Source organism: Arvicanthis niloticus, chromosome 13 (assembly GCF_011762505.2).
Source record: "Arvicanthis niloticus isolate mArvNil1 chromosome 13, mArvNil1.pat.X, whole genome shotgun sequence".
NCBI lineage: Eukaryota > Metazoa > Chordata > Mammalia > Rodentia > Muridae > Arvicanthis > Arvicanthis niloticus.
Genome location: NC_047670.1, coordinates 32,596,759 through 32,613,775, shown reverse-complemented (window position 1 = coordinate 32,613,775; position 17,017 = coordinate 32,596,759). Strand labels below are relative to the sequence as shown.

Genomic DNA, 17,017 nt, shown 5'->3' with positions numbered 1-17,017 from the left:
CTCTAACAGGCAGAGTGTGTTGCTGACCTTGAAGCATGCCTAACTAATCCAGCTACCCAGCTTGCCCTGGAGATTCCTTGGCCCTGCCCTCTGGGTGCTGGGATTACTGGTGGCATCTATGCCTACCCTACTCCTGTGTGGGCCCTAGGGATTAGAACTCGAATCCAGATGGATGCATAGCAAATGCTTCATCCACTCCATCCACTATGCCATCTCTCTGGATCCCAAATTTTGTTCTTTAATAGGACTTTTTTCCTTCTTGCTTAGTCAGTTGTTCTCGTGGGCAGCCTACTACTCTGAAGAATTTATGCAGAATGAAAACAACAGATCTACACACAGTGGTGGTGGGAAATAGCCCTTCAGAGTTTTCTCACGGTGTATGTTAAGAGATCCCACATAGGTAACTTGAATAAACCATAAAATATGTAAGGCTTTGGAATGATTCAAACCTATGCATACCACTGGACAAATGGCTGTGTCACTGACCCCATGGGTACAGAGGGCATCATGCCACCATTAATATTTACTGGCCAGGTTCATTCTGAAAACTTCAAATTGTTTCTCAAGAATCATGATATTTTTTTAATGTTCATATTTAAATGACTGATTTCAGTCAACATTAATGGATCAGAGCTGACTAGGTAAGATAGCCACCCTGGGAGGATCATTTTGTAGCTTCTCCAGTCTTAGTTAATGACCTGGAAAGGTAATTTACTAGTTTAATGTAGAAGCTGGAAATTTTTATTTCGATCTATTTTCCCAAACTACAACTTAATTGCCTTGAGACACACACATAGCTTATTCACCTTGTAAAGGCTGGTACTTCTCCTTCTTAATCTGTTTTGACCTTTTGCAGATGTTCCTGCTCTGTTGTAGGAAAGTGATACAAAGTCAATAAGCTAAAGGTAGAAACATTTAGTATGCATAAACTACTAAAGGGAGGGAAGATACACCACCAGTCAGTCATTCACATTCTAGTATAAATAGCTCTACAAACACGAAGGCAAGGATGCTCTTTAGGAAGCAAGTCGCTGTTTGGAATTAATGGAAGGCAGTGATGTATTAAATGTTAAAGAAGGGTTCTTCCAGGGCAGGGAGCTTGGGAAAAGTAGAGGAAAAACACTACATTGTTGGTATCAAAGGTACATTAATTCATCTTATAGTTTTCCACAGGGAAAGACAGTGTCTTCATGTTATTCATTCCACGTCTAAAGGACACATTTCCAACAACAGTTTTAAAAATTAGCGGATGCAGTACAATCTCTCTATCACCTGCCAGCTGCTAAGCACATCATACTCACGGCCGCACTTAATCACCTGAGTAGCATCGGGCACTAGGAGCTCCTCAGCACGTACCTCCGTGGTGCTTGCTCTGTGTTGCATTAAGCCCTCTATTAGAGATGCTAACTCGTGTATCTTCACACCATCCTCTGCTCAGAGGCTGAGTTACCATTTTACAGGTGCAGAAACTAAAATACAAAGGAATCAGATGATTGACAGCTAGCAAACTGTGAAGCAGGATTGGTACTCTGGCTTCCCAGCTGCAGGGTTCACGTTGCTCACCTTTGGGGGTACATGTGTTTCTCAGCATGGACAGGGAAGCAACAGAAGTTAAGACCACTCATGAACACCAGAACTGTCCTTGGGTTACACAGAGAACTCAGAAAAGTCAACCTGAGTACAGGCTGCACATTTCCTCTCCTTTGGACACTGATTACTACTGCACTGGCTATGGTGCTTGCTGGTGGGAAAAGAGGCCGCATGCATGTGCCTCCCCCTCTGTTCAGATTTCTCTGTGGTACTTAATGTGATGTTGAAGCCAGGCATGATAGTGTAAGCTTGTCATCTCAGCCCATAAGAGGCTGGGGCAGGAGGAGCGAGCCTAGGTGAGATTCTGTCTCAAGAGAAAAAAATAGCAGTATATAGAAATAAAACTATTTTAATCAACAAGTAAAAAATTATTATAATATATAGTAATAGTTATATATACATATATAGGAACAATTATATATTTATATGCATACAGTATATGTATAGGTGAATGATAAATGATTAAAATGAAAGGAATGGGCAGACAAGGTGGTTTGGCAGGTTAAGGTGCTTGCCTCTAAGCCTGATGACATAAATTCGATCTCCAGCACCCACATGGTAGAAGGAGACAACTGACTCCTGCAAATTATCCTCCAAACTCCATATGCATGCTAAAGATCACATGGGTAAAATACACACATACCTAATACATACATACATGTATACATACATGCATACATACTTTTGAAATACAAAGGAGGAGGAATGAGCTGTAATTTGAATTTGGTTTATGGTTAGGTTTACTTGTATTCTTAATAGACCTTAAGTGATGGCTTATACAAAACTTGTCTGCACTGAGGAGCTAACTCTGTCAAAAGGAATCTTTGACCTAACTTGGAGCAGTGCTTTCTTAATCCTTAAGGAGCATCCCGATAAATATCCATCTGGATGGGGCTGAGATTCTACATTCCCAACAAGCTTAATCTGGGTCCCCATGTTTGAACGAGCACTTTCGTGGGCAGAATTTGAGTTCAGTGGACTGGTGATCTCAGGTTTCAGCATCGGAAGGGAATGCAAATGCATCTGGTCCAATTATGCAACTGGTGCTCTCTGCCCTGTTCCTGCTTGGCCATCCTGATCCTTGAGTTAAATACATATTCTTCATTGAGTAAGATTGAACAGTCAATGGCAAAGAGAAAATTTTAAAGTGATGCCAAATCCCCGGAGAAATTCCCGAGACTGCATGCCTTACACCCAAATGAGGAGACACGTGGCTCCACAGGATACTTTTCAGTGCCTTTTGGAAATTTGTTCAAATTTTTTTCATAAGAAAAGTGCTCCACTAGAGCACGAGATGGGAGCCCTGACTCCCCCAAGCATTTGCCTCCCACTGTGAGATAATGATTCAGCACTGACTGACAGGTGAGCGGCACAGCTGGGAATGAGGCTTCTCAGCTGCACAGAAAGCACATCTGGGGCCCTTGAGATGTCAGATATTTCCAATGATTGGGAAAGGCTAGAATCACGCTGGAGTTCTTTCTTTCCATTTCAACTACTGAAGCCTGAACCGAAGAACACTCGTTTTAACAAAGCCCCTCTGATTGAAGGGATGCTAATGTCTCTTTTCTGCTCATCCTGTCCTCTAGCTGTTTCACAGTTCTGTGCTTTCTGTTTCAGGTGCCCGGAGAGAGTGAGAAACAGTGGAAACCAGCCCTGGTTGTTCTGACTGAGAAAGATCTTTTAATCTACGACAGCATGCCACGGAGGAAAGAGGCCTGGTTCAGCCCGATGCATTCATACCCACTTCTTGCTACCAGGTAGCCTTGGCTGCTGTTTGAATTAATTATGATTATTTCAATATACTCTCATGCCGTCTAATTGTATGGCAGGGGCTGAGAGCTCCTCAAGAGTACAGACACACATATTTAGCCAGGGATATTACTATCTGTGGTTAAACACAAAGCTACATGGAGACAAGACAACACAATACTCATCTGTTATCAAGGAACCAGGACATTGGTGTGACATCCCAGACTGGAAATTTTCCTGGCTCTCTATCCTGTCCTTTGGAAATGAACTAGATTCATGTGTTTCCGGTCTTAGTATTGGAGCACAATCATTATTCATGGGCCTTTGCTTGCCACCATCACAGAGAGACTGTGCAAATGACTCCTTTTGTTCGTGAGAGTTTCCATAAAGTTCCTCCTGGTCTGTGTGATGGTCCTGTGGAAGGTGGGAACACCTCGTTCTGTCTGTTTCTTGGAATGATCAATGTACTAGGTACTTGTGTGAATTGCGTCTTCTCTTAGACCAGTTCACTGGGCTATGATTGACACACAAAGAACTGTACATGTAAAGCATATGATTGGGTGCAGAGGGACATTCACATCTACAAAACCACCTCCCCAACCAATGCCATATTGTGCATCCATCACCTTCAGGAAGTTTCTCCTACCCTCTTTATTTCTCCTGATGGAAATATTGTATCCTTTGGCCAACACCTACCAGTTTCTTCATCAGCTCAGCTCCTGGTAACAAATGTGAAAGTCTCTATTACTGTGAGTTTGACAGTTTAAGCTCTTCATTTAAGTTGAACCACAAAGTATTTGTCCTTCTCTTCCTGACTTATTTTACTTAGCTGAACTTTTCTTTCTTTAAAAAAACAGAATAACATTCAATTACACACATACACACACACACACACACACACACACACCAGGCCACATTACATTTTCCTTTTAGAGGAGAATTTGGAGACCTCACATTCACTGATTCCAAGTACAAAATTAAGCCAGTGGAGAGCAAAAGCAAATAATACTGATACAACAATGTGTGTAGTCATGGAAGACAATGGGAAGTTCAGAAATAGATCCACCCATGGACAGTCAGCTGCTCTTTGACAAGGGTGCCAAGAAGAGAAGACATATGAGGAAAGCATAGTCACATCAGTAAATGGTGCTGGGAGAACGTGGGTATCCACGTGCAAACCAATAAAACTGGTTTATTATTTGAAACTACATAGAAAAACATCAACTCAAAATATATTAGAAACATATTTTAACATAACATCTGAAATCAAGGAAATCCTCAAAAGACACCATCATGTCATTGGATTTAGCAATGATTTTGTTTGGAAATGACACAACCAAGCACAAACAACAAAATGACTTTTCTATCTATTCTACGTCTCCATCAGATATTTGTTACTTATAGTGGTGGCCGCAGCCCTGCCCCAGGAGGCCACAGTGGGGCACTGGGTGTCTTCTGCTGCCCTCAGGCCTCAAAAAACCTAATTTTTTTTTAAATGCTGGTTTAGGAGCCCTTGTCCACCATTGTTGGGATTATAAAGTGAGGTAGGCACTATGAAAAGCAGTGTAGAAAGTCCTCCAACAGTTAATATGAAATTACTATTTGCCTTAGCAATCTCACTTCTGGAGATATATTGAAAGGAATTAAACCTGGTATCTCAAAGAGATAGCTATCCTCCATGTTCACTGTAGCAGTGTTGCTATCAGCCATGTCATAAAATACAGTCGGAGTGCATCATAGTTGTGTCCTCTTCCTTAAAGGCCTGCGTCCTTAAGAAACAGTGAATTAAACTTGAACATTGTCTTGAAGTAGTTGAAAATTCCCAGGCCTGGCCTCAGCTTCTGGCCCTTTCTGTGAGTGGTTTATAACAGTGAGCTATCCTAATCTAATCCTTTCTATGCCACTGTGATTTTTCTTAGAAGTTGAGCATATAAATCTAATTTTCACCTTCCTGACATAGTCTCTGTCAATAAGAACCCTTGCTTTTCTGTTGGGTGAACTGTTGGACAATGTGAGGAAGGCTCCTTTTAGAGTTTGGTCCAGCAGACTCATCAGAGTTCACCTACACTTTAAGCATCTGTCATGAGGTAGACACACAAGTGCTTACTCCTAACAACAATCATAATCAAAGCTTAGTCACAGGAAAGAGAACCAGAGGCAGTTGAATAGGCTGTAACAATGACAACACTTAACAGAGTTGAAATTCTTCTGACTTCCTGCTGTAGTTCATGGTAGACACCAGCAAAGCTGACTTGAAATAGAAATGTTGAGTCCCCCAGTAAATTTCAGGGAGATTTTTCAAAGAAGAGGAGCCATCTCTACATCAGTATAAACAATAAAAAAAAAGTGTTGGATCTTCCGTGCTTCAAAACTTGTGGCAGAATTTAATTCTTCAGGTACAGTACAACATTATAAAAGAAGATAGTAACCATCTTAACATGTATACACACAGGTGGGAATATGCCACGCTAACTCAGGCTGGTCACCTTCACGGTGTGATTTATATCCACAACACTCATGTTCACATAACAAGGAATCCATGCAGCAAAAAAAAAAAAAACAAACAAAAATTAGCACATAGACATGGTTCCAATTTCTCAGAGGGGAGACTGAGCTGGTGCCTCCCATAGCAATTGTCAGGAACGAAAGTAGAGATAGAATAGTTTCCAGGTAACTTTGGAAACCATGGAGATAAAACTAACTCCAGCTCATTCTCAGGTTCCTCTTCACAGCTTCTGGGAATGATGACCAATGAAGATTGTGTTTTCTTTCATTCATTCATTCATTCATTCATTCTTCAGCATTCACCATTCATGTGCTACATGCCAGAAGTTATAATTAGGATGAAGGCTGAAATAAAGTTCAAACTCCAAGAACAAATACATTGATGGGCACCAAAAGCTAAGGAACTATTTATGCCAAATACAACAAGAACAAAATGTTGACTACTGCCTAGATGAGAGGCTGAAAAATAATGTTTGAATTGAAGCTGGAGTGAGAACTCTCCAGAAAATGGTGGTGGGATCCAGAGGGGGGGGGGGCAAGGCTTCCCAGGAAGAAAAGAAATATACCCGCAGAGCCCTTTGTTTCCTATATATTACAGTGTGGTGGGGTCAGAACCCAGACATGACCTTGCAGATCAAGGACATGAGAATCAGTAGCTGTCCTGGTCAGGTGTCCAACTCTTAGCATAAGAGCTTTTCCAGAGCTCTTACATATGTCTCGCAAGGCTGTGGTATGGTGCCTCCCCCAGATTCAGAACCCAGGGCTCAGAAGAGTGAGGAAGTTAGCTCTTGGTCAGAAGGGAACCATATCCTGGAGCCAGTAGAGGTCGATTCAGGTTAGCCTGTTCACTGTGCTTTTGTGCTATCATCAGTCTGAGCCCTGGAGACCACTGAGGGTCTTGGGAGGTAGTAACAATCATGAGCATGATCAGAGTAGATATTCTTAACATTGGTATAAAAATCACAAAGGTCAAGGGGTATCTGCTTAATTCATACATGGTTCCAATTCCATGATGAAGAAAAGAGAAACAAATAGATAAAAAAATTAAGCCATATTTCTATGACAGCAAAGTCTTGAGTTTCTAGAAGACATAGTTCTTTCTATGAGGTTGCTTTCAACTCTTTCACAATGTGACCAATCACAGCAATAGTGTCACTTGGTGAACTTGGAAGACCTAGAGAGGCTACACTTAGGCTCCCCAGAGGTGGAAGAGAGGACAATGACTGAAGGGAAAGGAAATACTAAACAGGCACTTCTAAGAGGACAAGGAAGGAGGGATGAGATGAGCCAGAAACCACCAAGGTGTATAGAATATAGTTTTAGAGCCTCCACCTAACTCTGCAGAGAACTCTTCGTTCTCCAACATGGCACCCACTCACCACATACTCTTCCTTTAGCAGACTGAATGTAAATAAAACTAAAAGTGTAATTTATGTCTTATTGAATACATTTAAGTACTCAATAGCAATAGGTGGCTGGTTGTCAAAAGCCAGATTTGACATCAGAGGGTTAACCAAGCCATGTGGCAAAAAGGAGTATGGCACTGGCAATTGGGTTCATGCTGGCAGCATATGAGCCCAGTGACAGTGACAGCTGGCTTATGGGGTCAATATTACTGGCAGAACAGAACTTAATTATCTGGGACAGGCAAGAATGCCCAGTGACAAGCTCTGAACTCTTTCAATTCTTTTTTCCCCCACCTGGTCACCCCCCCCCTCTTTCAACTCTTAAGTGTACATGTATAGACTAGACATAGTCTTGTGTATAGATAGACATTTCTGCTGGCAGCAGCAGGAAATTAAGTAAAGAATTAATTGTTAGAGTTCCTTTTTTTCTTGCCCAGGCTGGCCAGGCAAGAGTTTTGGAGCTTATTAACTCATTGTGAACCGGGGGGGGGGGAAGAACGGGAGAATTTAAGCACACACATTCTGGATGTAGTAGAAATGGCTACAACCAATTTTATTATTGCTTTTAGCTTTCTTATAGCTTTTAGACAAAAAGTTCTCTACATAAAAAAGAATTATCTCATAGATAAAATGTTACACAAAAGGGAGTTACAGAAAGATGTTGATATTAAGTTCAAAGCAGTGTTTCATTTTATAAGCTCATTATAAGTTCAAAGCAACATTTCACATGGCCTCCCATTATATCATAGTGCACACCTGTGGCTTTATCCTTGGATCTGACCTAGAATAAATGTTTTTCCTTGATCATAAATTTATCCCAAGCCTATTTCTCTTTTGAGTGTAATTATGAAAGCTCATTGTATTCCTTATCATGCAACCTTTACTTACTATTTTATGAAGAGTGGGCACATTCTATTCTTGATTCTAACTTTGTTGTATCTTTCTAGCAAAGTAACTAAAACCATCTCTTTAAACTTTCTTCCTAAAATTATTCGAATCAAAACAGGAATTCTATAAAATCATAAATTCATCTAAATAGCATTAATTCATAAAAGTATCTTTATGTTGATCTGCAGGAAATCTGACCAGTAGGGTGGGCTAATGCCCAGAAATCATTAGATTGTGTAATAGTAACAGGAAAAGACATATCAGCTGTAAGAAGCAGTCCTAAGATGGGACCTTGCCTCTCAGAGCTCACCCATCATAAGCCATGCAAAAATGATGAGCCACCTCCAGCAAGGTTACCTGCTAGCTTTGGCCTCTCCTAGATGGCTCTTGACAGCTAGTGGCTAACATGACAGACAGCATATGTCCAGGATGTTCCCCCAACTTCCAAAAGCAATATGTACCAGTGCTTCCTACAGTACATGCACAGTTATACACACAATGCCTGACTTGTTACAGATCAGCTTCTGACTTTTTAACACTATGATAATGCAGAAATGTTGTACCTTAGTATAAACAACTCATATTCTATGGTATCCTATGTTGCTAAGTTAAATGTGGTGTTAAATATGGTAAGTATATTTAGTGAGTTGTAGGCTATATTTTGGAGGTGTGTTAGGTTTATCAATATGCAATCTCATCATAAGTGGAGAATCACCAGTACATGATTCCTTCAGTCTGTCTCAACCTCACTCAGCAGGTTGGCCCTCTTTCAGCAGCTAAAGATGCTGGATAGTTATCATCTTTGGGGTCTTAACACTGACTGCACAAGCCAAGCCGGCTCAGTAGCTCCAGGCTCAGGGCCATTGCTAAGGAAACTGACAGCTGACAGATGACCCTTAAAAGCAAAGCCTCCAGAAGGAGAGATGTCAGCTTACAAACAGAGAATGGGGTATGAGAATCTTCCAGGGCAGCATGCCAAAAATATGTGAATGTAGGCATAAAGGTAACAGGCATGCCAAGGAGAATTTTTGGGCAAAGCACATAAAGAAATCCAAAGCCATAAACCTTTTTTTTTTATATGAAAATGAAAACAGAAGTCCCCTTCAAGTATATACATGTAGCTGGTTAGAACATAACACAATATAAAAATATTAGTGCTTACTACTAATCTTAAAGGATAGCTGAAGGCAGGACATGCTTTCTCAATTTACCACCACCCTCCCAAATAACACAGGCTAACCATTGAGCTACAAAGTGAAATTCATTCTGTATATGCACAAGACCTACCTACATGTAAGGATAAAGTCCGGGCCATGGGTATTACTCTGAACTCCATCTGACAGTAAGCTCAGAATAATCAGATGACTCAGCCGTTCGTTCTCACCTCTTCCCCTCCAGCTAGCAGATAATTCACTATGTGCTCCTGAGTGGTGGTCTAGAAATGTAAGAGCAAAGAATCTTCATCTTAGTCTCTCTCTCTTTCCAGAACAGTGCCTACCTCCAGGCTAACCAACCCTCCTGTCTTCCAGAGCCATCTTTTGTTAAACACACTCAGTGGGATGTCTTTGCTCTAAAGCCTATGGGATAATGTGCTTTGGAGAAATAGGTTTTTAATAGACTTTTACCTTGGATACCAGCCACTGTAGGTCATTTATCCTGTTCAGCTTCTCCTTGGAAACTCTGTGTGAAGACTTTGATAGACTAGACAATGAAAACAAAGCCCTTTTCTCAGCCTATTGAGTCAGGAGATTGTGCCTTCATGTAGATCTATGCAGGGCTTCCAAATTAGCCATAGAAGGCAGGGTTCCCTTCAGCTGGAACTGGAACTATTCTCTGATGGCACACAAAGCTGGCCTCTAAGATGGGAGGCTAAGCCAACACTCTCCATTTCTTGGCAGAATCGTGGAAATGTAGACTGCTTCCCTAACCTCTTATTCATCAAGTACATCATTTTTTACCTCCTGCATCAGATACTTCTTTCTTCTTGTGACCAAGTATCACATAAAAATGGTTTCTCTGGGATCCTGGTTTGAGATCATATAGTCTATCATGAGGGAAGAGTATGATGAGAAGAGCACGAGGTCGCTGGTCACAATATGTCCTTAGTTAAGAGCTCTCATGACAATGTAACTCCTGTACTTTCTGTCCCTAAATCTCATCGAATAATGAAAGTGGTGCCTCCTGTCCCACTGTGAAGTGAGCACATACTTGTGGATAGTATCACGAAGGTTTCTGTTGGTGTTTGCAGTCTTCCTTGGCTCTCTATGAATTGATGTGTATCATCTTAGCACAGAAATACTCCTCCCAGGTCACCAGTTCTGCAAGCTTACAACTTAGCTCCAAATGCCAGCTTTGTAATCTTAGGCAAGTTTCCTGTCTTTTGGCCTCATATTGCTCATCTATAGTTAGTGAGGCACTGTCTACACCTATCTGATTTAGTCATGACAATAATTATTACATCAATGTAAACTTCTTAGAGTAAGACTGACTCATGGCAAGTGCGCAAATATGCCTTATCCCTTCCTCCACATGGTGTTCACAAATACATTGCAACCTTTTTTACAACACTGCAAATGTGGGACCAACTAAATTTTGCAGGTGGGTACCATAGCATAATCCAAGACATTTTTTTTAAAGACTAAGTATCAAAGTAGTAAAAAGCAGAACTAAGCAAACAAAACATCTCAATATATTTCCTTAACCCCTCATATGCACGGAAAGAAGCTGGAGGTGAGGAGGTGGACAGTCAGAGAGAGGAAGAAAGAATGAGGTAGAGGAACAAAGTGTGTGATCATGAGCAATTCTCGGGGGCATGCATGTGATGGCTTAAAGGAAGCCCATTATTCTGCATGTTAATGGGATATAAATGAATAATGAAATTTTCTTTTAAATATATTTTCATAAATGAGTTACATACGCTGGCAGATAGAGAGGTAAATGGTTTGACAGACTGAGTTCAGACTCATCATAAAGCTTCATTTAAAGTCCACTTGACAATGAGGTGGTTACTTCTTTCTGATCTCACTTCCCTGTGCAAAGAAAAAAGAAAAAAAATGGGTAAATAATGTCTATCACAGTATGAAAGTGACAATATAATTAATGTATTATATTGAAACAAGATTCGTGTTGAGTGAAAACAAGATGCATGTTGACGGCTTGTTATGTGAAATATATTTTGAATTTTTCTTTAGAATATGTAACATTTATGTATAGGTAATGAGATATTTGAGAGAGGGAGCCCTAACACACAGAGAAAATTTATTTATGTTATATGTGCACCTTACCTGCATGGCCTAAATGGAACTCCATACAACAGTTTGCACATGAAACAAAGTCAAGATTACAATTTGGGATTTTCTACTGTGGCATTATGTCAGTGCTCACGGTGTTGAGGTTAGAGTCTGAGATACAGAGCATTCACCTGCAGTTAGTCTGGGGAAAATAAACAATAGGAACTCATTCTCCTAGAACTCTAGAGGCTGGGAGTCCAGGGTGAGGGTTCCAGGATCGTCATTTCTGGTGATAGTCCTCTTGATGGTTTAGAACAGAAATCTTCCTTCAGGATCTTCATATGACCTCCCTTTTTGAACATGTCTGGAGAAAATGCCAGTTCTTCAGTGTCTCTCCATAGGAGGACACTATTCGTGCAAGATTGGGGCCCCATCTTTATGATTTAGTTACCTGAATCAGTCCCATAAAGGTCCTAATTCAGAATGTGGTCAAATTAGGGTGAAGACCTAGCATATGTGTGCTGTGCTATGCTAGGTGTGGTGAAGATGTTAGCATATGAGCTAAGGATGGTACACGATCATTCACTCACCACTGTGCTCAGAGCAATGACCTGAACAGCCTTATTTAACGTAATGTCTGATTTAAGCCACCTGTGAGGCTCCTCCTCCTTTCCCCTTAGCTGAGCTGGGGAGCTTTGTTTGGATTGTCACAGGTGCTGTGTTGCTTTACACACAGAGGGATGACATTGGCTGCACCACAGCCAATATGAAAGGGTTCTCTCTAAATTGAGTTCCTTCTTCACCCACTTCAGAGCTGATTTATTTGGTTGGGTCTCTTTTGTTATTGTCGATTTCAAGGCCCAGACATACGTTATGTATATGCGAATATACATTAAATATAAAAATTGGTTGTTTTTCATAATAGTGGCATCATAATTGCTCACAGCATATTCTCGATGTCCATTGCCACACAGCAGTTTGCAAGCATCTCTCCTACTGACAAGTTTCTGTGGCCTCTCTGGGCTCTGGGAATTCCAGTTTACAAGGCACTTCTGATTTACAAGAGCAAACTCAGGACATCTTCAAACATGCTGTAACTTTAGCTATTTTTGCCCCTGTACTTTTTATGAATCCCTGGGAAAACATATTTTGCTTAGCTAAAGTTTGTTTGAGATTGCTGAATATTATTCTAAAGGTCCACTTACCCACATGAAGTAGGAGTATTGGGGTTATTATCATCATCATCATCATCATCATCATCATCATCATCATTATTATCCTAATTACTAAGTTACGTGAGTCACCAGAGAATGAGGATTAAAGTCACAATTTTTCTAGAATTCTAGAGTTTTAATGAAGAAATTCTGCTCGCCCAGTCCCAGTGGTTGATGACCATTCAGAAACACAAAGCTTGCAAAGAAAAAGAGGTTGCTACACATCTCACACGGACTTGTGGGCCTGACAGACAGTGGAGGGCAGGGAGCAGAGGAAATGATGAGTGTACACTGCTCAATTTTCATGCCACCTGGCAGCCAGGATCATGGAACTTTTGATACCAAGTGTTCAGGTGCCTTAGGAATGAACCTGGTTTCTAACTGCTAAAAGTAGTCAAAGCCTCAGGCCAACCTTCACAAATTTAGACTCTCTTGCCCCTGGAGAATATGACCAATTGCACTTGTTAAATGTTAAATTAGAAACAGGCTGTGGTGTTTATACTCAGCCCAAAAGGCATTCTCACTCTTTGGAAATGTGGGCCTATTCTACAGGCCCGCCCTGGGATGGCATAAAAGATTTCGAGGCTCTAGGACATAGCTTGTACTCAGACAAATCATCATGTGAGGTGCACCTCTTCCCCACGGCCATTCCATCTTGGTCTTGCACTCTCTGGTTGCTGGCCCCTGTCCTGCCTGCTAAACTATGTATTCCTCAGGGCAGTCAGGGCGTTTGCTATTTAGCTCAGGTTAGCTTCCTGGCCTTAAAAGGGCTAGTTGTCTTTGGCATTAGACAAACCAGAAGTTGAATGAATCTGGAAACTCATTTATAATATGAACTTAGGGAAATTATCATCATGCCTCAATATCCAACTTTCTTCGTCTGTGTAATGGGACAGTAGCATCCTCTGGTTTCTACACTTATTGCTAAGACTAAATATTATAAATGTAAATGTGAAGCATACGAATAAGACATGCTAGGCCTGCAGTTGTAGTGCTCACCTTTAATTCCAGCACTAGGGATGCAGAGGCAGGCAGATCTCTGAGTTAGATTCCAGCCTTGTCTATAGAGTGAGTTCTAGGACATCCATAGCTGCATGGAAACTTCTGTCTCAGAAAAAAAACAAAAAACAGGAAAAAAAAAATAAAGGAAAAGAATGAGTCATGCCAAATGAGTGCTCAGTAAACACTAGCAATTGTTAGGATCTGAAAATATACCTCATATGAAAGTGCAAATGGCTGAAAAGTAGGTTGCCCCAAATCATTCTAAAGAAAACACAGTGTTGCATCACAGATGCCTGGTGCCTGAGATATGAAGACCGAGGCTAAGAAGAGGCATAGGCAGCGAACTGCCGGTGGTTCCGCCCTTAAGGCGCCCGCCCGCAGAGGGCGCGCGTCTCTTGGTGCACGCGTTCGAATCCCGTGCTCCCGCTCCCGCATCTTGTGGGGGAAAATAAAAGGGGGAAAAAGATAAGCAGAATTCTTGGGGGAAAAAAAAAGGAAAATGTGGGAGAGAGAAAACCAGGCACTGTAAGAGCTATTGCTCAGGTGATCATACATGGTTCATTCCCCCCCCCCCCCCCCAGGAGAAAAGATCTGATTTTGATTAGCATTGCCTTACGTGGTGATGTTCTCAAAGATCTCTTTGGAAAGTGTATTCTAGGCGTGCTATGGCACATGAAAAACTCATTAAAACAGAGATGGGATAGGGGAATATTAAGAGATGACTAGCAGTTGCATAGGATGTCATGAAACGTGCAGTGTTAACAGTGCTGGATAAAAAAAAAAAAATAGCTGCAGAGGACAGTTTCCTAAGGCTTTGTTTGAATGGCTGTAAATGAGACTGTCCATCAAGTTACAAGTCTTGCTTAGATATGGCGAGGAACATAAAATGAACAAAAGACACCCACAGATGTCTCCTTACTTTTTCCTTTTCATTTTCTTCTCTGTCTATGTCTGATGTTCTTGAGTTTGCCCCCCCCCTTCTAGTAGAATAGAAAAAGTATGGTCCCTGTGGGCTTATAGAACAAGGTTCAGATTCTAGACTATAAATATGGGTTCCTGAGCATTTGATTGATTGCACATAGACTTTTTATTTAAGTGGACCCCAAAATACCATAAAGGTCTTATAGAAACAGGACCATTGGTGAAAGCTTCTATGTATTGAGTATCACTGTCTCTCTTTCTGTACTGCCTCTAAAAGCTGGCTGCGATAGGTCATGGGCAAGTGAGAGAAGAATGGAGGACACTCAACCATCTCCACTTGGTTAATACCAGGAAATAGTCAAGAATGGGCTCCAAACTCCCACCCTGTTCATTCTCTGTTACGCTCATCCCCATGGCTAGTCAGGATCGATCAGTGCTGCAAACTTACTGGAAGATGGGATATTGAGTGACTTTCCCCACCATATTCAGATGAAAGGACTTTAGAAAGTAAAAACCTACCCAACTAATTAGCTATTCCTTGTTGGGCCAGTGGAAGGGTATCCTGGTTCTTGGGTTGTGGGTTTGGCCATGCCCCCAGAACCCAGGCTCTTGACAGGAGGTCTAATCTCCATTCAACCTTCACTCTTCAGTCATGTACATAGGTGGGCGTGATAAACAGGCCCCAGGCCCTAGAGAGATTTACATACTAATGTACCTGAAGGCCAGAGGGTGGAGCCAATTAAGCAATCCTCCCCAGCCCCGCCCCCTTCCCCTCGCTATTTAACTGAGGTCCGCCCTGGGTTTAGGGGGGTGTGCATCCAGATCCATCCACCATCCATCATGCCAATAAACCTGTTTGGAAACCCAAGGACTTTCTTGTGTGTTGGGGCCGTGCTGTGAGGAACCGTGGAGCCACGGAGAGGCCTTAAATGAGCAGCCAGGCCTAACTTCCAGCTGGAGGAACCCAGGGTGTTCCCAGCTGACTACACACAGACTGGCATGAGGAATCCTGCGGTTCCCCAGCCATTTTTTACCCACAACTCCTGGCTGGGCGAAAGGAAGATCATACCTAACAGTTCAATACTTGGTAATGATTGTATGTTTCTGAAATGTCTGAGGACTGCTGGGCCCCATTGGGGTGAACAATGAGTAAAAGTATTTGGGGTCAACAGGAACTTTACAAGATCCAAGTGACTCTTTCTTCCTGTCTTTTCCTTCCCTCCTCCTTCTTGCCTGTTCCTTCCTCTATTTTCCCTCCATCCTCCTCCTTCCAACCTCTTTCCTTCCTGTGTCCCCCTCCCTCTCTCTCCTCGGTTTGCATTGTGGCATCTGTTGGGAGATGCTAATTACAGCAATTAAGTAAAATGAGTATGTAATATTGCTTAGCAACACAGTTACCTAATATGTAATTTTCCTAATTTGGCTGAATCTGTGTGCTGCAACTGTTGTTGCATTAATTAAGGATATTAATAATAATATTTGTACATGGAACATTTTATGCAACATTCTCTAACACCTATCCGGAATTAAATTAGTGTAGAAGTATCCCTTGTGAGACAGGATTTTTTGCTTGCTTATTTATTTGTTTTTCTCAAAAAGCAGTCAGGCTAGGAGCCATACATGAGGACTCAGAAATGATTATGTAGCCTAGTTTATCTCTTATTGACTGAAGGAGAAGCACTTGCCATAGTACCCTGAAAGAACAAGTATTCTAAAGTGAGTTCCTCTAAATATTGAATAAAAAATTGGACCTGAAAGTGCTTTTATCCTGCAGCTGGTTTAAGTGTCATGTAAGCTACACTTTGAGCATGTGAAGTAGTGTGTGTGTGTGTGTGTGTGTGTGTGTGTGTGTGCAGGCAGGTACACATGAATATGTGGGTAGTTGTTTGTGAAGGACAAAGGTGAACATCCAGTATCTCCTTCATTGTGCTACACTTGATTTGTTTTTGGAGACAGTGTCTCTTACTGAGCCTGGATCTCAGGGGTGTAGCTACAGTGTCTGGCCAGCAAGCCAAAGGGATTCTCCTGTCCCCACCTCTCAAGTCGTGGGACAATAAACATGAAACACATTGACTTTTACTTGGCCCTGGGGCTTCAGCTCAGGCCACTCTGCTTGCACAGCAACTGTTTTAATTACCAGTGACCGATGAACTGCCCCAGTCCTGGGTTATATGACAATTTTAAAATATCATTTTAAATCTCTCATGGGGACCCATTTTTTATATATTTCTGTGTAGAGAAACCATATCATTGAATGGAAACTCTTAATGACTTTAAGGGTTTTGAAAAAAAAAAGTTAAGTTCTACCCCCTATGTCAACCAAAATGATAATTTCAGTTCCCTAAACCAGCAAGTTACTACTAAAAACACTAGTTGCTAAAGATAGACCTAAAGAGAAAAACCAGAAGTGGCTGTCAGACATCTTTGGGAACTAATTCATTCTCATTACCTTTAAGTCCACACTCCCTTTTCAGTGAGTACAAGCCAAATACTTTAGATTGTGATTTGCTAT

General features: G+C 41.4%; 1 protein-coding gene across 1 annotated transcript in view; it reads left to right on the top strand.

Annotated features, from left to right (window-relative positions):
* The window catches only part of Sntb1 (syntrophin beta 1), a 241,638-nt gene that overhangs the window by 208,082 nt on the left and 16,539 nt on the right, over positions 1-17,017 (top strand). Inside the window, exon 4 of the mRNA XM_034517259.2 lies at positions 3,208-3,347. Within this exon, the coding sequence (XP_034373150.1) occupies positions 3,208-3,347 (140 nt within the window). The remainder of the gene's footprint in view (positions 1-3,207; positions 3,348-17,017) is intronic.